This window comes from Erinaceus europaeus, chromosome 1 (assembly GCF_950295315.1).
Source record: "Erinaceus europaeus chromosome 1, mEriEur2.1, whole genome shotgun sequence".
Taxonomy (NCBI): domain Eukaryota; kingdom Metazoa; phylum Chordata; class Mammalia; order Eulipotyphla; family Erinaceidae; genus Erinaceus; species Erinaceus europaeus.
Genome location: NC_080162.1, coordinates 22,426,699 through 22,449,009, shown reverse-complemented (window position 1 = coordinate 22,449,009; position 22,311 = coordinate 22,426,699). Strand labels below are relative to the sequence as shown.

Genomic DNA, 22,311 nt, shown 5'->3' with positions numbered 1-22,311 from the left:
ATTCCCCAAGTATTCCTAGAAGCAGAAGGGAGGGGGTGATCAGGAGGCAAGTAAGTGCTCTCTTCTTTCAAGCAGAGTATTATTTATCAGAGTATTCCCTGGGATTCCCAGAACACACTTCCAGGGGCTTTCAGGATGTATCCAGGGGTCACCTCATCTCTGCAGAGACAGGCCCAGGAAAAGTCAAGAGCTTGGGGTGGGGGTTGGGTGGTGGTGCACTTGGTTAAGTGCACATATTACCTAGTGTAAGCACCTGGGTTTGAACCCCAGCTCCCCACTTGCAGGAGGTCTGCTTCACAAGTGGATAGTCTATCTTTCTATCTCCCTATCCCTTCTGAATTTCTCTATCTAATAAAAATTATAAGGAAAAAAAAAAAAGGAAAGCCTGTCCCACGGGAGCAGTGATTTGCAGTGCCGGCATTGAGCCTCAGCAGTAACCCTAGAGACAATAAAGGAGGAGGAGGAGGAAGAGGGAGAAGAAGGAGGAGGGGGAGCTGAAAGAAGAAGGAGGAGGAGGGGGAGGAGGAAGAGGAGAAAGAGGAGAAGGAGGAGGATGATTTAAGGGCAAGGCCAGGCTCAGAGACTGCCCCCGACCATTTGAGTGACCTCCATGCCTTGAATTCTCAGTTGCAGGGAGGACAGGGTCTTTGAAGAACTTTGGTTTGCCTCTAACTACCCTTCCTCATTTGTTTCCTCCCCACTGGAAAGAAAAAGTCTTTATGTTTCAGGGTACCAATAGGAAGTCCAGGTGCTGAGAAGGAAACACTCAAATAGGCCTCCCTCTGGCTGTGAGAGCAGGTGACCCCACTCCTAGCACACCATACAGCTTTGTTTGCAAACCGTTCTGTGACTTGCAGGGCCCTGGGTTCCCCCTCACAATCTCTGTCCTCATCAAAGCTCAGCAGACAAAGGACTAGCCTCACCTCATTGGATAAGTAAACAAGTCTCAGAGAAATAAAGTGAAGGTAGTCCTCAGACTAAGGACTCCTGCCACTATAGAATCCTATCTCCAGGAGGCTGAGCGGTAATGCACTTGGTAAAGTGGTGCACACATTACAGTGTTCAAGGGCCTGGGTTCAAGGCCCTGGTCTCCACCTGTGGGGGGAGGGTAGTTTCCGAGTGATGAGATAATTCTGCAGGTCTCTCTTCCTCTCCCTGCCCCTGTCTCCTTCTTCTTCCTTCCCCTCTCCCTCTCCCTATTTCTCTTCCTCATCTACATCTCCCCCTTCCCTTTCAATTTTTCTGTCTCTATCTTAAATATGTATTAGATATTAAATATTTATTAGATATTAAATATTTATTAGATATGTTTATTAGAACAGTGGTACAAAAATATCCCACTTCCAGTAAGTTACCAATAATTGATGATGATATTATTTTTTGAGCACTGGGTGTTTCATTCTTCTTAGCTCTTTTATCCTTCAAAAGTGAGTGAGTGTACTCCATTTTACAGGACCAGAGAAGGTAACAAGTGAAAATTTAGGGGGCTGGAGAGAGAGCTCACCTGGGGAGGTGTCTGCCCTGCTATGTGTGCAGCCCAGGTTTGAATCACTGGCATATCACCAGGTAGGAGCAGGGAACTGGGGGAAACCTTGGTGCTGCAGTGTCTCCTTCCCCCTTTCTCTTTCTATTGAAAAAGTCAGACTAGAACCGTGAAACTTTGATGATGACTGAGCAAGCGAACAAACAAGCAGGCGACTTACTACCTGACATGAATCTCAATACTTGGCTGCGCATTAAGACATTCAGTCTTTCCAACATTCCTGTAAGAATAAATGTGTCATCTTTATTTTAGAGATGCAGGAGCTGAGGTTGAGTGACGTGAGGCCACGTATTTGAGGTCACACAGTAAGTAGCAGAATTGGCATTTGAATTGACTTTTTATGAAATGGACAAGACCATAGGATCAGAGGGGTATAATTCTACACAGTTCCCACTACCAGAACTCCTTATCCCATCTGCCACCCCCCTGCCCTGAAAGCTCTCCTATTCTTTATCTCTCTGGGAGTATGGACCCAGGATCATCATGGGGGGCAGAAGGTGGAAGGTCTGGCTTCTATAGCTGCTTCCCCACTGAATATGGGTATTGACAGGTCGATCCATACTCCCAGCCTGTCTTCTCTTTCCCTAGTGGGGCAGAGCTCTGGGGAGAAGGGACTCTAGGACACGTCGGTGGGGTTGTCTGCCCAGGGGAGTCAGGCTGTCATCATGGTATCATCTGGAATCTGGTGGCTGAAAAAGAGTTAAGATATAAAGCAGAACAAACTGTTGACTAATCATGAACCTAAAGGCAAGAATATTGCAGATGAAGATTTGGGGGCCTCTGTTTTGGAAAAACCTAGTAGGTCTATTTTAGGTAGCTTCTGAGGGGGCCATGATTTTACTAGTTTTTGCCTAAGCCTGACATCTATATGCAGGTGGACCCAAGGTATTGTCTGGGGAGACGATGTCATAGTTGGAAAAAGGACTAGAAAGCTGCATCAGGGAAGAGAGTAGCTCCCAAATATGGGGAAAGTGTATAAATATTGTTAACTGTAATCCCCATCAATTTTATCTGGGGCCCATATTCAGCACAGGAGCCTATGTGGCCTCTGTATCCCTGTAGGTCTGAGCTCACATTCTGTGATCACAGCTAGAAACATTGTAGACTGCACTAATTTCAGGACTCATCTTCCTCAAATGGTTAAGTATGTTGTCCAACCTCCCTTCAGAGAATGGAACATTCCCTACCATTGTTGATCCACATTGAGGGCCATGTCCTGCAGGTGCCCAATAACAGATGAACGTCTAAGAAAGTTGAGCATATTTGCACAATAGAATACTACACAGCTATTAAGAATAATGAGACCACTTTCTCTGACCCATCTTTGATGGAGCTAGAAGGAATTATGTTAAGTGAAATGATAAGTCAGAAAGACAACAATGAGTATTGGATTCTCATAAACAGAAGTTGAGAAAGAACAGAAAGGGAAACTCTTTCTGTATCTGACCAAGTTTGCAGTATGGCACCAAAGTAAAAATTTCTGGAGTGAGGGGAAGGGTAGATGTTCAACTTCACTGTGGGGAGCAGGGGTGATGGACTGTTCTTACTACTGTTCAAAATCTCTGGCAGTAGAATGGGTGACTTAGCCAAGGTGACACATCTTGTGTCAGAAAACTCCCATTAATAGGAAATCAAGGGTCTTTCCACCCAGTTATCTTGCCTAGAGGAGGGTTATAAAGAAGGCTCTGACAACCTCCTCCTCTTTATATAGACAACACTCTGCTAATCAGCCCCTCCAGAAACAGGTTGTAAGAAGCTAGAAAAAGCACACACAGACACACACACACACTCCTCATGATGGTATCAGGCCCAGTCAGCTTGGCAGAGTGGGGACCTTTCTTGAGTAGCGTTCTTTGCCAGTTTTTCACTCTCTGCCTGCTGCTGAAGCCAGCCCAATACATTCCCACTTTCCTTGGCTTCTCATTGAAAGCACTGGGTGAGCAAGAGATGAAGAAGTTTGGAGGGCAAGAGGGTCCCTAGGAAGCCCTCCATTTACGTCTAGGTGGGGTAAGAGGAGCTGTGTGCAGGTGAGGAGAGGGATGCTGGGGAGTGGTTCTGGAGTTGTGGGCAAGGGGTAACCTAGCAACCACTGCCTCATGCAGTCACAAAGCAGACAGGTCTGCACACAGAACTGAGGAGACTTGCCCACCGACTTGTTGTCTGGCTCCTTCCTGCTCAGGCACCAGGGGTTTTCTGCTCACATTCCAAAGTAGGCACCTGCCTCGGTGAGTCCAGGGCTCTTTTCATGGGGAGGAAATGGACACTGGAGGCAAGGCAGGGCCTCAGGGAGGGAGGGGGACCCAGAGGGGGGACAAGATGGAGCAAGGGGAGTTCTGTCTCAGGACTTATGTGAGCATGCAGACTGCTATATATCTGGCTGGTTGAGGGTCCAGAGAGATGGAAGTGAGTTCAGGAGAGGATATTGCAGGCTTGGCCTGTCTGTCTCTGGAAAAGGAAGCCATGGCCTGTCAAGAGTCCTGTTGCCTTCTCTATAGCATCTGTATGAGGTGTGCCCCACTAGTGACTTAGCAAATCAGATCAAAACTTAATGGGTCACATCCACCATTTACAAAATGACGAGGGTTGGATGAAATTATCAGCCTGTATCATCAGCACCAACAGTCAAGTATTACTTTTGTTTCTCTGTTGTCCCTCTCTCCACACACACACACACACACACACACACACAGAGAGAGAGAGAGAGAGAGAGAGAGAGAGAGAGAGAGAGAGAGAGAGATAAACTGGAATGTGATGAAGAAAGGGGTTCATCTTCTGATCATAGTTAAAGTCTCTGGAAGTCTTATTATAAAGAGAATCTTTTTCCTTTTCCTTTTGGAAGGTGGGTTTAGAGCCTTCAAGTAGCCTGTCCTCCAGCTGGCAGCATCTAAGTGCTCTAGGGCCTAGCCCTGGTCAAGACTGCCAAAATCTTCCTTAAGAGGAAGCCCTTCTCTTTTTGTCTTTAAAGAGTCAGGACCTAGTCAAGATGCCTGGTTCTTAGTAGTGTGGCCTCGGACAGTGTCCCCTTCCTGGTCTTGGGCAGTGCTGCCTGCTCTCCCTTACTTACTTCCCTAATCTGATGAAGGCTGGTTCTGTGGGGGGTGGGGATCTCTGGGGTCCCCTAGAGATCCTGTGAGTGTTAATCTTCAGAATGCATTGACTTCCTGCCCCAACCTGGCACCAACGTTTTGACTGTATATGTATTGTACATAGATCTAGATTAAGCACCATCTTTAGTTTTGTTACCCATCGCCTTTGATCCATTTCATGTCACAAGTTGATTTAATAACATAGCAGACACCTTGCTTGTGCACATCATTCCACCTTTTAGTCTGAGAGGACTGACACACATGCAATTTCACCACTCTAGGGCCAACTTTTGTCTTTTTCTTTTTGCCTCCAGGATTATCACCAGGGCTCGATGCTGCCTCTACAAATCCACTGCTCCTGGCCTTTTTTTTTTTTTTTTTTTTTTCCTATTTTATTGGATGGGACAGAGAGAAACAGAGTGGGGGTGGAGATAGAATGGGAAAGAGACAGAGAGACACTTCAAACTGGGATCCTTGCCAGGTCCTTGAGCTTTGAACCATGTGCATTTAACTTGATACACCACCAGCCCCCCCCCCCCGCCAACTCTTCATTTAGAGAGAGACAGAGAGAAGAGAATATAGACTGCACTCCCCCTGATACTGTGACTTTCTTATGCTGGGGCTTGGATTTGGGCTACACACATGGTAAGGCACACATCTTACACAGTGACCTGTCTCTCTGGTCCATGCTTCAGTTTATTTATTTTTTATTATTACCACCAAGATCACCACTAGCTTTTGGTGAATGCAAGATGAATTCACAGCCCTTACTGACCATTTCTGTCTTTCTATTTTTATTTCATTAATTAACTTTTTTTACTGCCACCAGAGTTATCACTGGGGCTTAGCTTCAGCATTACAAATACACCACTCCCAGTAGACATTTTTTCTTCTATTTTTATTTTATAAAAATAAAGATAAATTGAGGAGAGAGGGGAAGATACAGAGGGAGAAAGAAAGACACCTGCAGACCTGCTTCACCACTTGTGAAGCATTCCCCCCTGCAGATGGGGAGCCAGGAATTTGAACCCAGGACTTTACACATAGATTAAACCAAGTGAGCTACTGCCCAGTCTCTATTTATTTACTTATTTTTATTTATTACTCAATACAGAGAGAAATTGAGAGGGAAGAGGGAGACAGACAGAGAGGCACCTGCAGTCCTGCTTCACCACTCATGAAACTTTCCTTCTGAAGGTGGGGGCCAGGGACTTGAACCTGGGTCTTTATGCACTATAGTGTGTGCGCTTAATCAGGTGCATCACCAATTGACCCTCATGCTTCTTTTTTAATAATGCCATTCGGATGCAGGGTTTTCTGGAACTTGTTCTCCTGAGCTCACATTCTATGTGTGAGATGTGTCTATTCTCTATGAAGCTGTGATTCATTTTCAGAGTTCAGTTGTGCGAATTTTAGCTTAGTTATCTATTCTCTGTTATTGGGCCTCTGGGTTATCACCATGGTTTTGCTAATTTAAACAGTGGGAGCCTAAGTTCTTTTTTACAACTAGTCTTTGCAGGTACTCCTCTGGGGTATTAAATCTGAGAGAGGCATTTCTGGCTGACACAGCTTGCTAGTTTTTTTTGTTTTTTTTTAACAAGATACCACCATTTGGCCCCTTAGCATTCTGGTTTCTGCTTCCACTATCAGTTTGTGAGAGTTTCTGTTGTCTCTCTTCAACACCAGTATTAAGTACCCTGGTCTTCATCCCTTTAGAGCTCTATAATGACGACAGAGGTAGCAAATCAAGTGGCAGAGCATCCACTAATGAGGTAAGGCCCCCAGTGCCCACTCTGTTGACTGAGGAGGTGAGCTGGGATTCTAGTGCTAGACAAAGGTAGTCTGGGGGAGCTCAGCAGTCTTGGAGGGGGTGGCTAAGAAAAATATTCATCTTTCAGTTTTCACTGTCACCAGTCAGGTCCCCAGGGGGCTTTAGTTCACACAGTTCACAGATAAGTCTAGACCTTCGTTGGGGAAGAAGTCATGGTGACAGGAGACAGTAGCACTCAGAAGAGGAATTCCAGGGGCTTTAGGTTGGACAGGGGGCTTCCTCTGCTAGTTGGGAGTAGGGAAGGTCAGCTAACTGCAGCTTTCAGGGAAAGTTTGCTTTATGTCTTTAAGGCCCAGATTCCTTAGAGGCCAACCGAGGACGGAACAGGAAACTCAGGGGACTGGTCAGCAAGACCATCAGAGGGGCCCGGGGCAGAACAGCTTTCTTATCATATCCAGAGCCCATCTATACTCCAGAGGGACCCCCTACAGCCAGGGCCACCGGGAGACGGGAAAGCAGACAGCAAGCAAGCTTGGAGCCTTGCAAGACCTACCCCAGCCTCATCCAGGGTAGAGATGCAGCATCCTCAGGAGTAGGGAGGGTTGCAGGGTGGAGGTCAGAGAACCCACTATGGCTTGCCTTCAATGTGGCTTCACTGGAGTGAAGCCAAGCGAGAAAGAGCTTGAAGCTTCCCTGTAGCGGCACAGCCTCATAGCAGCATGTCCTGGGAGGGGCCCAAGGGGGGGAAGCAACTCACTAGTGCTGCCTGCCTTGGTGCCTGCTTTGACCCTCTAGATGCTCTGTTTGGGCCTAGACTTGAAGCAGGTGGGGGGAAGGGTGGAGGGAAGGGTGGCCACCTATATCTTGTTTCCCGTGGGTTGGGTTGCCAAAAGTTTGGTTGGGGACAGGCCCATGGTGGGGCCAGCCCCTGACCCTGGGGGTTATATAATGTAACTTTGCTCCTCACCAGGTGTTTGGATGAATAGGTGGGTCTGTGGCTTCTCCTTCTGACTTTAGGGATGGTTTCTGGGAGAAAACAGGGATCCTGGGAGAATCTCTCCAATGAATCCTAGCTCTCTGCTAAGGTATTCTTAGAAACACAGAAAGGAAGTCTCCCTGGGATTGGATTGTAACAAGTGGGAAAAGGTTCTGGGGGTGGCTCAGCTTCAGATACCATGGAGGGTGGTGGGAAAAATCCTGAAAGTCAGACTGCAGAGCATCTTGGGAATGAACACAGCAATAAATACTGAGCACTGAGCTCTGAAGTCTAGAGGCTCCACTAGCTTCTGCCTGACACTCTTCTTCAGTCCAAGTGTTGAGTCACAGCCTGAAAAGAAACCGGTGCACACGCCAAGGAGCCAAGGAGACAGTGAACCACGTAAAGAACTGGTGAACTCAGGGACTCTTAATTTCGAGCCTGTCCAGGAGAAAGTGAAGGCGCCCAAGCCCCAGAGTCCAGGCACCTATCGATTTGGCCGTCTCAGCCACCACTCCTTCTTCTCCCGGCACCACCCCCACCCCCAGAGGGTGACGCACATCCAAGGTAGGTCTAGGGGCAGTGCTTGAGAGTGGGGAGGGTAATTTTGAAAACTGGAAGAGAAGATCCAGCTTGTTCCAAGACTGAGACAGAAAAGACAGGGACTTAGCCAGGGTCACTGTGGCCTGATCACTTGCAGGGATTCCTTTACTGCCTTCTGTCCTCTCAGTTCATTTGACCCAACCAACCACCCATCCATCAAAAACATCCATTTAGCATGAACTTGGCAGTCCCCTTTTTAGGTTCTAGGGATATGACAGTAATCAAGACATATGGTTCCTTGCCCTCATGGGACAAACTTTCTGGTGAGGACGGACAGGAAATACATCAGGCGTCAAAATGTGATAAATGCCACAGCTGGAGAGAGGAGACTGACCAATAGCATGTCATGTGAACAAAGAAATAAGAAAAAAAGGGGGGTCATGAACTGTGTGGAAATCAAAGAGTATTCAAGGAAGAGAGAACAAGAAACAAGTGCACAGGCAAGGACATCTAGGCTGTGATGATGGAACAGTCAGGAAGTCAATGTTGTTGGAATGGTCAAAAGAACAGAAAAGGCCAGCAACCAGGGAAGAACTGAGAGTCTGCAGGTCACTATAGTTACCATTGTGTCATCTCACTGAGTAAGATGGGGGCCTCTAGAAGGTTGAGAACACAGTGATCCATTGACCTCTTTCTAGATGCTGGCTTAGTCCAGGCTGGCAGCAGTGAAAGAGTCAGTGACCCTATCCTAGAGATACAAAGAAGGTGAAATAAGTAGGATTCACCAGTTGGAAATGGAGAGTAAGAGAAAGAAAGGAGTCAAAGTTGGCTCCAAGGAGTTGGGTTGGGGCTCATGGAAACTGGAGAAGTACTGGTCAAAACAAAAAAGCCTACAGAAAGGGCCAGTGGAGAGTCAGGGAGGAGTCATCACTGTAAGGGATGAGAAGTGTCTGCAGACTGTTAGCCAGCCAGCTGAAGGTGCAGAGCAGGCAGCTGGGTCCACAGTTAGGAGAAAAGATGCAAAGGTGATTCATTCTATAGGGGTGGTGTCTGAATTGCTAGATTGAAGGGGATCAAGCAGGAGACAGTACAAGATAGGAGAGGAGGACGTTGCTCCAGACCCCCAAGATACAGAAGCTGAGGCCATGAGAAGGAAGCAACAGAAAAGATGAAGAGAAACCAGGAGAGTGAGGCATCCTGGCAACTCACCTCCTCAAAATAAAAGTGTTTCTGTACGGGAGAGTCTAAGTCTCTGATTCATTTTACTTATTTGTTTGTTTATTATCTGTCATCAGTGGAGATCTATGCCTACACAATTTAAAAAATTATATTTTTATTTATTGGATAGACAGTCAGAAATAGAGGGAAGATAGAGAGGAAGAGAGACAGAGAGATGTCTGCACACTGCTTCACCACTTGCAAAGCTCTCCCCTTGCATGTGGGGGCCGGAGGCTCAGACCCCAATCCTTCGGCACTGTAACATGTGCACTCAACCAGGTGCACCCCTGCCTACTCTGAGGGTACTATTATTTATTTATCTTTAGAGACAGTGACAGATAAGGGGAGACAGAGAGAGGGAGAGAGGAGAGATACCACAGTACTATCCCCACTAACTGTGAGGCTTCCCTGTGCAGGTGTTCCTATGCAGTGGCCAGGGCCTCAAACCCAGGTCCCTGCTCATGACAAAGTGTGTGCTCTGGTGAGTGAGCTGTTTCCTGATCCTCTTAAATGATTTGCTAACATTAATTTTATTAGTGATTTAATAATGACTTGTAAAGTTGCAAGAGTTGGGTTATGGTTTCACACCACACTCAACCTAAAGTCCTATATGCCCCCAATCCCAAAACCACCATGACTCTCACAAAGTCTGAGACATAATTTGACGACTTTTTGTTTTTGCAAGTTTGTGCTTTCAAAAAAAGTTTGTTTTCTGGATAAAGACAGAGACAAATTGAGAGGAAGAGGAGATTGAGAGGAAGAGAGAACAAGAGACAGCTTGTGAAGTTTCCTGACTGAAGGTGGAGGCAGGGGCTAGAACCCATGTCCTTGAGCTTGGTACTATGCGTAGTCAACCAGATGTGCCACTGCCTGGCCCAAGTTTACACACTTTAATGATCTCTATTCCACATCTAAGTTAAACTATCAACTGGCCCCTCTCATCACAGTCTGTAGCCTGGTGCCTCCACCCTTCTGTCTTAATTTCAGGCTGCCTCCACCTTTCTTTGCCCAGACTGCAGTGAGTTGCTCAGTCCCAGGACACTAAAATGATCTCAAAACCAGGATCCCAGGAATCCCAGGTCCTTGCACCTCTTGCCAGACTCTCCAAGGACCCTGAAACCTTCCCTCCTGCTTCATTCTAAGCATCTAGGCAGGTACAGCCTCTGTAGTGGCAGAGTAACTCCCAAGTATAAGATGTTATGGGCTGCCATTACCAAAGTAAGTGAGGACAGTGCCCTTCTCACCTGACAGCCTTCTTCCAGCCCCTGGAGTTCTTGGGACCCACCTAGACGTCCCTCCCCACAGTGTTTCACCTTTGCAGATCTCACTGGGAAGCCCGTGTGTGTTGTCAGGGACATCGGAGACCAGTACTCTCTGACCCCCTCGCCTCAAGACCCACTCTGGTCCCGCTGTCTGATGAAGACACCTACAATAGCCACCCCCATTGGGGACCCACAGTCGAATCAGGAGCCTCAGCTTCCTTCTGGTGGGTACATAGTCCCTCTACCCTGGGGTTACTGTTCTCCTCAGGAGCATACTACTCTCCAAGTCACTCTCCCATGGGGGGTGCTTGGGAGGGAAAAGGCTATGGCATTTGGGTTGGTGGAGTCTCCTACGTTTTTCCTATTTATTAATGTGAGATAGGGAGGGAAGGAGGGATATAGAAACACCAGATCATCACTTTGGTACATGGATACTGGATATCAAACTTGGGACCTCATACATTCAAGTTCAGTGTCTTATTGAACCACCTCCTGGACCCACACAAGGGCACACTACTTTTACTTATTTTATTTTACTTTATATTTTTTACATTTTTTGTTGCCAATGGAGTTATTGCTGGGGCTCAGTGCCTGCACAACAAATCCACTATTCCTAGTGGTCATTTTTCCTTTTTTTTTTCTTACTTATTTGACAGGACAGAGAGGAATTGAGAAGGGGAGGGAAGGGAAAAGATAGAGAGTGCGAGAAAGGAGTCAGGCTGTGGCACACCTGGTTAAGTGTACACATTGTAGTGCACAGGAACACAGGTTCAATCCCCTGGTCCCCATCTGCAGGGGGAAAGCAGTGCTGCAGATGTCTCTCTCCCTCTGTCTCTTCCCCTCCCATCTCAATTTTTCTCTGTCTCTATTCAAAAATAAATAAAAATATTTAAAAAAAAGAGAGAGGAAGAAAGAGAAACACCTGCAGCATTGTTTTACCACTCATGAAGTTCCCTTCCCAACAGAGGGACTGGGAACTTTAACCCAGGTCCTGGTGTGTGGGGTGTCTTACTTTTAAATTTACTTCCTCATACAATTGCATCTGCGTTACTCCCTATCCCTAGGTCCTCAAAAAAAAAGTGTATCTGCTTAGATTTGAGGTACTTGCAGACTAGTAGCAAGTAGAGTACAAGTAGAATGGACAGTAGTCATGGGATTTGCGGTATGGACAGGAGTGCTATGGGGGCTATTTTGTGACTTAATACTCAGGAATCAGTCAGTGAAAGTAGCCAGCCATCACGAGTGCTGGGGCAGTGTTCCAGAGGCTTCTGCTCTGTCAAACCTTCTCTGTAGGTGTGTGTGTAGCACTGGGGAAGAATTCCCAGGGAGGGGAGAGGACAGAGGTCTGCAGGCTTGCTGCAGTGCTCTCCACCAACCTCTCCAGCAACTGGAGCAATTGGCACAATCTGGTGGCTGAATCTCAGTACCAGCCTCAGGCTCCAAAAAGAGAGGAAGTCAGATGAAGCCCTGAGCATCCTGCTCAGTAGCCAGAGGCTCTGCAGCATTTCCCAATAAAGTCACCTGCTATAACAAGGATATTAGCCCCCCTCCTGGCCCATTGGCCTATCACTGCTGTGATTTAAGGGCACAGCCTCCCTTTCTGCTTGACGATACAGGATTAGAATGTTGGGGGGACGAGCAGGGCTGCCCAATATCTGGGGCCACTGGGAGGGTAAGGAGGAGAGCCCAGATATCAGCTGGCAGGACCTTGTCCCCTCCTCCCAGAGGCCTGGAAGAAGGAGTTGAAGACCCTGGCTTCTCGCATAGCTGTCTTCACCAAGGAAAATGAGCCGAAGGACAGCGAGGTGGGTAGAGGATAAAGTTGCTGTCTGGGATGAGGTGAAATTTATCCAGCCCTCTGTATCAAAGTTCCTTCCAAGATGGAAGACCAGCCCAGTCATTCAATGTGCTGCTGTTAGGCACAGGGGAGGAGGGGCCCATAAATGTTAACCAAAGGGGGAGGGAGGACAATGACATCTTGGGAGCAGAGGAGGGGTGGAGTAGTGAGGAGTCATGGGTGAGATGGGATGTTCAGAAGTAGATAGGGAGGCATTCTAGTAGAAGTACTCTGTGCAAAAGCTCAGAGACTGGGCAAGAAAGGACCCTCCTTGAGAGACCAGACAGCTGCAGTCAGGGAGATAGGGAGGGGACTGACTCTGAACATGAGCAAGAAGAGTGTTCATTTCTGAATTAGTGGAGTAGAGTGGAGTAAGGAGTGGAGGAGAATCATTGAAGGGTTTCAAACAGGATTAGGGTGACCTCTAAGGGGGGCTACTAGCTGATCACCCAGTAAAGGTGGTTAGGAGGCAGCTTGAAGTTAAGAGTTGACCTCAGGACTGGCTGTGCCCTTTGTGGCTGAGGCTGAGTCTGGTCCTGCCTTGGCCTTTGGCAGCAGCAGAATTCTTGTCCCCAGTCTGCAGCTAATGGTGCAGCTATGCTGCCTGGGCCTACGTCTTCTTAACATTAAGATGGAGCTATAACTGGAGTTACAGAGACCAGAAGTCCCAGGCCTTGTGACCACAGGTGATTCCCCAGGACACAGAAAAGCAGAGGGGTATAGAACTGAGGTGGGGGGCAGCTGAGCTAGGAGTGAAGGTAGGTTGTAAGCCATGGGGCCTTGGCCCAGGGTACTGTTTTCCAGTCTCTGATGGCTGAAGAGAGGGGTCATGTGGAGGGCCTACAAGGAGCAAATAGAGATCACTAGGGGGACCAGGGTTCAGTGAAGTCTCAGGAGTAAGAGATCTGGCTGTCAGAGGAAGGTTTTCTCTGCTGTGGGCAATGTCTAGGATGGAGAGGAACTGGCCCGGCCACCATCCTGGGTTTCTGCAGTACTGTGGCACTGGAGTTCCAGGACAGGTGATGGACACTGTCTAGAGATGTTACCCAGTTCCTTCTCTCCTCCTCTCTCCTCCCTTCCCTTCCCACCCCCTTTCCTCACTCTTCCTCTGCCTGGAGCCTCTGGCCACTTTTGTCCCAGCAGAAGGAGGAACCTCAGAGAGAAGAGGGGGCTAAGTACTCGGCTGAGACAGGGAGGCTCATCCCTGCTTCTGCCCAAGCCTTTGGCCGCCGCCACTCCCGCCAGGGTCACCGGAGCTCTTCTTCATCTTCAAGTAGAAATGGAGACATTCAGACCATCCTAAAAGATCAGGAGCTGCTGGTAAGGACCCTAGAAGGATGGAACTGCAGATTCTGTGGTCTGAGGGCAGAGTGCACGATGGGGCCTGTTCCCAGGCCTATGGAAATCCCAACTGTCACTCTTATAATTTGCTTTAGAATCTGGTTTCTCCTAGGAATGCTGGCACCTAAGACTGTAAGACTCGCAAACCCCAAACAAGGAGTCGGGATTCCAGTCCCCTGCTGCATTTGGTTACTGTATGAAGCTTTTTTTCTCCCTGTACAAAGACCTTTTTGTTTTGAACCCTTACTTCCATGACTTACTCAAATAGGGAGCATCAAGCTTGCTACAGGGCCTGCATCAATAAAGCTTAGAGACAATGGTAGAATGAGAGACACAGAGATAAACTTTCCAGTGTGTCTTCAAACCATGGCAGGGTCTGCTGTGCTCTCCCCACACTTTGAGTAGGGCCTAGTCTGTGCTCTAGCAAAGCATAAAGTCTACCAGCCCCTTGATTGAGAGTTTCCCTCTCAAGGCCTAGTTTGGGTCCTTGACTCTTGCGGGTGGTTTAAGGCATTGGTGGCCCCTGTTGAAGTGCACGCGTGTTCTCTAGGAAAGGCCAGACACTGAGTTCGCATCTGGACACCTTCCTGTGACCAGTACTTTCAAGTATGGGCTCCCTTTGGAGCCTTACACAGTTCAGTGAGTGGTGAGAGCAGACAGGACCTAGAATCCCCACTTCTCACATGGGGAGACTGAGGTCCTGCCAGTTGACATTCTGTGGTCCAGGTCCCCAGAGAGGAACCAGTACAACTGGGACTAGAACACAGTACTTTCTCCACCATAGGACGACCTCACCTTGCCTGGAGTTAGGTTCTCGGGTTCCGTGGGGAGGGGGCACAGGGCAGGTAAGTTGGACTGGGAGAATGGAGAAGGGTCAAGGGACAGACTGGGTTTGGGGGTTACTGAAGTGGGTGGGTACCTGAGGTGTGGGGGTGAGCTCCCTAGCAGACACAGGCCTGGGGAGAGGCCAGGCCCAGTTCCCACTCTGCCATGCATGCAGCAGACCTGTTGGGAACTGACAGGCTTTTCTGAAGGTCCTGGGAAGACTAACTGCCAAGAACTGAGGGGCTCTCACTTTCCTAGGACTACAAGGGCTTCACCTCCCACCAAGGGTCCCAACTTCAGCCAGCAGTAGACACAGCTACCATCACCAGCCCTGCGTAAAGACCCCCCATAGATCACCCAAAATAGAAATGGATCATTCTTTTCTTGACTGGAGAGTAGAGGGGGGGACAAGCCCTGAAGTAGAAGAGACACCAAAGGCTGAGGAGGCTGCTGGGAGCCAAGTGGACACGCCGTTCACCATGGACGAGTCCCAGGCTGAGCTATCTGCAGGACCAGCCCACTTCAGCCCTCAGCCTGTCTTCTGGGAGAACATCACCTTCTTTATAACATCTCCAGACCCTGGGAGTTCCAGGGTGGGGAGGCCCACGGGGTCCCTGAAACACTCACACCAAGAACTCAGGGACTCAGAACCCGGTGCGTCTCCCTGGAGCTGACTAAGCAGCTGTCAGATGTGAGGGAAGGGAGTACACCCAGCCCCAGTGGGAATCAGTGATGAGACTGCCACCATCTCCCTTATGGTATCTTCCTCTTTGGAACTCTCTGATCCCTCTTCTGTCTACAGAGGAGGTTCAGGAATCTTCCTTCAAGGCTGTGGGCAGAGGGAAGCCCCTCTGTAAAGTTTTTCGCAAAGTCCCAGGGAGGGGGGTGGTTGAGGGGCCATGGTGGGGGGGGAACCAATTAAGCCAAGTACATGGCTCTAGGGGCTTACTTCAAGGAGGGCCCTGTATTTCTGACTGGAACATGTCAGTCAGAAGTCACCCTGGCTTACAAACCCTGGTTTGTCCCACCTCCTCCCTCACAGGTCTTGGAACTCCTCTGTCAGATTCTTCAGACAGACTCTTTGAGATCTATCCAGTTCTGGCTACTCTACGCTCCCCAGAAGGGTAAGGAAACAGCCTGGATCTCTGCAAGATTCCACACCACTCGGATCCCACCCCAGGACCTTCCACTGGAGCCACTTCTCACTTCTTTAAAAAAATTATTTATTAACTATAGAAGGAGAGAGAGAGAGAGAGAGAGAGAGAGAGAGAGAGAGAGAGAGAAAGAGAGAGAGAGAGAGAGGGAGACTCCAAGCATCACCTGGTACTTGGGATGCTGGGGATTGAATCTGTGATCTCAAGCTTTTAAAATCAGTGTCCTGTTCACTTCTCAAGGCCTCTGATTCTCCTTTCTGGAGAGCCATACTCAACTTTTCCTGCTGGAAAAAGTCACCACATTCCTCCTCTCAGCTCCCCAGCAGAATTTTTGTGACCCCACTTCTAGGAGGGGACCCGTCCTGCATGTCAACTGCAGGCATAAGTGTCCAAGAAGGAGAGGTCCAAAGCCCACACTCTGTAGCCCAGCCCTCACCCAGTACCTTGGGGAGCATACAGATGCTTATCAGAACACATGTATGTGCACATGGACACATGAGTGGACATACACCAGAACACTGGGCCGTGATGGGGCATGGTGTACCTAGGTGGGAGGGGGAGGAGTGATGAGAGACAGATATGGCTTCCAGGATAAGAAAGTGGAGTAAGAGGAGGATAAAGAGGAAGGAGGAAGGTCAGGCTCCTAGCAAGCCTCCTAGAGAGGGGCAGGGGGTGAGATGGCTGGATGTGCCTAACAGGGACAAGAACAAGTTGCATCTGTATGTTTGGTGATGAGAAGGAGTGTGAAGGGAGGGTGCTCTGCACACATACTCGGGCTAGGAGAGACGAGGGCACCTCCACGTGAGAACAGACTGGCAGGACAGGAGGTGTTTAGAAAGAGCTGTCCTGGACCCTGCTTGACCTGACTTGTGGCTCTGCTCCCTGCTGAGCCACTCTTGGGAAGCCATTGTGAACCCCACCCCTGGCTGTGCTTCCAGAGAAGGACCTGGCATTGGGACTCCTCCAGACAGCAGTGGCTCAGCTTCTTCCTCAGCCCCTAGTCTCTATCCCAGAAGAGAAACTCCTGAACCAGCTCCAGGAAGTCCAGGAATCTCAAGAGAGACTACAGCTCACACCCTCCAGGTGGGTTCCACACCTTCAACCGTCATCCTTTGCCCTCAACTGCTCTCTCATGCCCAGCCGTCTTCCTTCCACGTGAGGCCAGTGATGCCCAGGAAAGAATGCCTGGTGTTGGTCACAGCTGGGGATGACTGGATCTGCCCCAGCCTTTTCCCAGGGACACTCCAGTTCTGTCTATACCACTGGAAGGCCACTCTACCAGAGCAGACATCAGGTGCTGGGGGTAGGGGTGCCCCAGGGAGTGGCCTGGTGTAGCAAAACAGGGCTGGGTACACCCCATCTAGCCCTCCAGAGACTCTTGGTCTTTGGGGAGACATGAATAGGGACAGGCATCAGTGCCAGAATAGAAGTTTTCAGGTTGGCTCACTGACCCCAGTCTTTCCCTGGCCAGTATGCTAGCACAAGGCAGGCAGAAGTGCCTTCTCCCACTACTCAGTGCCCTGGATAGCTGGAGACAGGGTCTCTGGACTAAGCAGTTGAGTAAGGCCTGGATGTCACCAACAGAGCCAGAGTCCCTGCTGTATTCCTGACACCACAGGTGGTGTATGCTTTTCTGTCCCATATGACACTGCATTTCACAGATGAATAAGTCAAGGTTCAGGAACAGCTGAATGACAGCCTAAGGTTACCTGGTTGATCAGCAAAAGAGCTAAGATTCAAAACTCAACCCTGTCTACCTTCCAAGCTCAGAAGAGCTTCGACTAACCAAGAATCTAGTCAGAAATGCAGATTTCTAGATGGCCTAACCCCACAGGTCTGGGGTGAAGACAGGGGATGTGTATCATCCTATTGAGACAGAGAGAGAGAGAGAAAGAGAGACCACATAGCAAAACTTCCTTTCACATGACTGGGGCCAAGCTCAAATGTGTGCTATGTACCAAGCAAAGCATCACACTGTGTAAGTGACCTATTTCACATGCCTAAGATGTATATATTTTAATAGTGATTTACAAAGTTATAAAATAATAGGAGTATAATTCCACACTGTTTCTACCACCAGAGTTCTGTGTCCCCATTCCCCTCTACTGGCAACTGTAGTAGTTCTCCCAAGGTCATAGATATGTGTTGACTTTATATTTATCTGTCTACATTACATACATACATACATACATACATACATATATATATACATATATATTTCCCCCCCCCCCCGGGATGTGTATTTTTTTTTAAACAATCACCCAGGTATTTCCAGCAGAGTTTGAGGACTGTAGGGGTAGAATTTGAATGTGCAGGGGTCAGGCAGTAGTGTACCAGGTTGAGAATATACGTTACCATATGAAAGGACCAGGGTTCAAGCCCCTGGTCCCCACCTGCAGAGGGGTGTTTCAAAAGCAATAAAGCAAATACTGAAGGTGTCTCTCTGTCTGTCTCCTTCTCTATCATGCCCTCTCATCTCAATATCTATCTGTTCTATCAAGTAAAAGAGAGGGAAAAAATGGCTGCCAAGGGTGGTGGATTCACTTGCAGGCACTGAGTCTCAGTGACAACTCTGGTGGCAATATAAAATCAATTTAAAAATTTAAAAAACAGTTGAGAAATGAAAGGATGGAGAATGTCAGCGGTGTCAAGTCAGGGGATGGATGAGAGTTAGCCAGCTGGGGGTGGGGAGGAGGACCCTTACTCAGGTCCTAGGCTTAGGCTTCTTTCCCATCAGAGAGACTGAGGGAAGCATATGAGGACAACAGTCTCCACTGTGACCTTGGGAAAGCCACCTCCCAATCCATAAGCCTCAGTTTCACCTTCTTTCAAAACTCCATCTCCCAGAGCTGGAGGGAGGAAAAATCACATCAGGGACACAGAAGGGCTTGCTGGAGTGTAACGTTGATATGATATGTTAAGTTATTGCTGGAGCCTGGAAATGTTCATGAAGGGAGCAGAGGTTCTGTCTTCTCCACTCAAACTAGAAAGTCAGGCTGGTGCAGGGGCTTCCTTTCCAGCTCTCCAGGCAGAAGGGTCTTGGTTCCCTGTGACAGTGGGAAGCAATGGAGTCCCAGTTGTCAGGTCCTGCTTGGGGTGGTGACAACTATGGACAGAGACTTCTGGGTCTCTGAAAGGAGAGCTCTTGCTGCCCTCTGGAGCACCCTCCTCCTTTGCCCACCTCCCCTGCTGCTCTGATGCAGCAGGCTTTGCTTCAACCTTCTACTCTCTCTTTCTGTGTTGCTTATAGTCAATCCCCGAAGAAGACGAAGACATCTCCTCTACCCAAAAGCGAGAGACCAGGTAAGAGTCCATGCAGCAGCTGGGGGCTCTCTGAGGCCCAGCCCAGCTTGATTCTTCAGAAACCCCCTCCCTTGCCACAGGATGAGTCCTTACCCAAGGAAGCTCTCATCACTTCATCTGCTCATCCATCCATCCACCCACCCATCCATCCATCCATCCATCCATCCATCCATCCATCCATCCATCCAACAGATACTTCTTTAGCAACTGTATGCTGGGTTCTGGGTATCACTGGAAGAAGAATTCAGACAATTTCAGTTCCTGTGGAGCTTAGTGAGAAGAAGTGCAGACAGCAACTAAAAATACTTCAGAAGTATAAATGCCAGGAGACACATAATGCAGGTGGCATAAAAGACACCAAGAAGATAATAGAGAGGGGACCTGCCGGCGCTCATGTGGAGTGGCTCCAATGGGGGGGGAGGTAAGCCTCCAACCCTCCCTCACCAGTTCTAGTGACTGCATGAAATAGAAAGAGGCATCAGGAGATATTGGTACGAACATCCGTTTACTTGAAGATGGGTTTATTTATTTATTTATTTATTTATTCTTTTTGTTGCTCTTGTTGTTTTACTGTTGTAGTTATTATTGCTGTTGTTGGATAGGACAGAGAGAACTGGAGAGAGGAGGAGAAGACAGAGAGGGAGAGAGAAAGAGAGACACCTGCAGGCCTGCTTCACCACCTGTGAAGCGACTCCTCTGCAGGCAGGGAGCCGGGGCCTCTAACCAGGGTCCTTGGTCCTTGCGCTTTACGCCATGTGCGCTTAACCCACTACACTACTGCCTGACTCCCGGGTACAGGATTTTATACTGAGTTAAACAAAGAACATTTTTCACATATGTCAGAAATTACAGGTTTCTTAAAGGTCAGCTTGTCCCCATGGTAGGGGGCTGGTATGACAAGAATTGATGAGATACATAAAGGTCAAGACAATTAGTTTCCATGATACAGGCAAGTTAATTATCCAAAGGTATTTGAGAGAAGCATAGGGGTTAAACCAGTAAGGTGAGGTAGAGAAGGAGAAAAACAAAGCTTGATGTGGATCACAGACATCAAAGGGCACAAGGAAATAGAATATGGGGGTCTCACTGCGGGGTACTGGCAGGGGTGTATGATAGAGTGTGTTCTCCCATATGATCAAAAGGCAAAGTTATAGTGAATGTGTGAACTTTGGATGACTATAATGAACTTTGAGTGAACCTCCAAGCAGGTAGCCATTTGGCCTGATAGCAAGAGAATGAACTAAGTATGAGAGGCTTGTAGGCTTTCTGTGAGCTTGAGAGACTAACAAGGAGAAACTGAGTCTGGAGACTTTTCCTCTTGGCTCATCTCTATAAGGAAAGAGGCTGACAAATGGGGTGTCTTTCCAGACCTCCATCCAAAGATGGGAGAGCTCCCCTAAGCTCTACCAAGCTTTCACATAGTCCCACAGAGGCCAAGTGGTGGCACACCCTGTTGAACATACACATTACCATGCACAAGGACCTAGATTCAAGCTCCCACTCCCCACCTGCAGGAACAGAGATGCTTCATCATGAGTGGTGAAGCAGGTCTTCAGATGTCTCTCTCTTCCTTTCTATCTCCCCTTCCCCTCTAAATTTATCTCTGTCCTATCAAATAAAAGAGGGGGGGAGAGAGAGAGGCAGGCTACAAGGATGACGGAGCAGGAGGAGGGAGGCTACTTGAGCTGAGCAACAGGAAGGCTGTGGCCCTCCCCAGATCTTGGAAGAGTTCATAAGTACAGCCCTCACCTGCCTGGTGTATTGGTGTAAAGAAGAAACAAGCCAGGCTGGTCAAACTCTCATGGGCTGGGGACAGAAGTGCAATGAGAGAGGAGGGCAGAGTCAGGCCATGGGACAGGCCCCAGTGTATTCTCACACAGCACGCACAGAGGAGTGCTAGAGGATTATAAATAGGACATGAGGAGGTTTCTGTGTCACTGAGGTGGCTTAGGCCAGTGTAGGATGTAAGAGGGGACTGAGGTGAGAGAGAAGGACAACTGTGAGCATCACATACATGTCCCACTAGACTATGCAGGATCCTGCGTCCTTGGCACAATGTCTGGCACAGAGTAATACTTCATAGCTAATTATTACTGGGTTAGGAGGAGGGAGTGGTGGGGCTCAGGAGAGGGAGTCTATAACTCCCCAGCCCCCAGCAGAGTCCAGAGCTGATGCTGGACTTGACAAAGTTCACACACAGCTGTTCAGGGCCTGGTGAAAGCTCTGGATGCTCCAAGATAAGTGCTCTGCCCCCTCACCCTCTCCTGCCTGCTGTCTCTCCTTCTCCCAGAGTACATTGGAAAAGCACAAGTTCTTCGGATGTATTCCAGCCAGAGCACAGAAGAAAAAACTCCAAAGATAATGGAAGAGCACTGAAGAGTGAGGATTCTCCAACCCTCCTCACTCAGACATCATCCCATACTTTAGAGTTGTCTTTATCACCTCAACCAAAATACTTATTTTGCTATAGCAAAAAGTCTATTAAATTATGATCTCCCCTTGAAGGACAGTCCCACTGTTCTAGAAGAAAAGGTCTGTTCTTAGGGTCACTTATTCCAAGAGAGGAGTGAATTCTGCACCATCCTTACTCCCCAGGACCAAGCCAAAGTTATCTCACTCTGTAGAACTGAAGGGCAGATAGTTGCTGGGGCTTACCCTCGTCTTTTGTAGCATTAGAGTGTGCTTATACTTTGGAGAACATTGACTAAAAAGGATTATAATTTGAAGGTGAATCACCCTGGCAGTCTTGGCTTAAGGACACATGTGTGTATGAGGGGAGATCCAGTTCCTCTCCTAGTTTGCTGGCTTGGCAATCATCTCCCCTCACCATCGATAGAATAGGCTAGAGACACTAGGTTACAGATGCTAATAAAATTCTAGCCTGACTTCCTTGGGCAGGCAACCTCATCAATGTGCCCAGGGACCTCACCTCTCCAGAGTCCTACCTCACTTGAGAAAGACAGAAACAGACTGGGGGTATGGATCAACCTGCCAACATACATGCCCATCAGAGAAGCAATTACAGAAGCTAAGAATTAGCTTAAGAACTTTGATCCATATTCTCAGAAGGGGAGAATTATTAGAAGAGAGGGCTCTGAACTCCAACTTCCTCGGCACCCAGAGAGAAAAGAGGCAAAAAGGAAGGACATACAAAGGTAATAATGGGTGTAGATGTGACTTAGAAAGGAAGGAGCATAGAAAAAATGGATATATATATCAACTCATATTTGTGGCCTTGGGAGAACTACTGCAGTTTCCAATAGAGGGAATGGGGATGCAGAACTCTGACAGTGGGAACAATATGGAATTACACCCAGTACTTCAGAATTTTGTAAATTAACATTAAGTCACCAATAAAAAAGATAATAAGGGCCAGGCAGTGCTGCACTCTGTTAAACACACCTAATACTGTGTGCAAGGTCCTGGGTTCAAGCCCCCACTCCCCACCTGCA

General features: G+C 48.3%; 1 protein-coding gene across 8 annotated transcripts; it reads left to right on the top strand.

Moving 5' to 3' along the window:
- Positions 1–979: 979 nt before the first annotated feature.
- Positions 980–21,413, top strand: TBATA (thymus, brain and testes associated). Of its 8 annotated transcripts, XM_060200507.1 has the most exons (14): positions 980–1,036; positions 1,796–1,848; positions 6,346–6,401; positions 6,751–6,969; positions 7,708–7,943; positions 10,459–10,623; positions 12,125–12,204; positions 13,380–13,556; positions 14,362–14,422; positions 14,661–15,056; positions 15,445–15,526; positions 16,495–16,639; positions 18,807–18,859; positions 21,150–21,413. In XM_060200507.1, the coding sequence occupies exons 3-14, from the start codon at positions 6,355–6,357 to the stop codon at positions 21,349–21,351; spliced, it is 1,863 nt and encodes a 620-aa protein (XP_060056490.1). In that variant the 5' UTR covers positions 980–1,036; positions 1,796–1,848; positions 6,346–6,354; the 3' UTR covers positions 21,352–21,413. The 8 variants fall into 8 exon arrangements, with proteins under 8 accessions (XP_060056490.1, XP_060056632.1, XP_060056431.1 ...); XM_060200649.1 differs by lacking the exon at positions 6,751–6,969; XM_060200448.1 differs by lacking the exons at positions 980–1,036; positions 1,796–1,848 and adding an exon at positions 3,682–3,768.
- The last annotated feature ends 898 nt before the right edge of the window (positions 21,414–22,311 follow it).

Coding starts and splice junctions, on each gene's coding strand:
- TBATA (XM_060200507.1), top strand. CDS start 6,355: ATGACGACAGAGGTAGCAAATCAAGTGGCAGAGCATCCACTAATGAG. Junction 7,944..10,458: donor GAGGGTGACGCACATCCAAG/GTAGGTCTAGGG, acceptor TCACCTTTGCAG/ATCTCACTGGGAAGCCCGTG. Junction 15,527..16,494: donor ACTCTACGCTCCCCAGAAGG/GTAAGGAAACAG, acceptor CTGTGCTTCCAG/AGAAGGACCTGGCATTGGGA.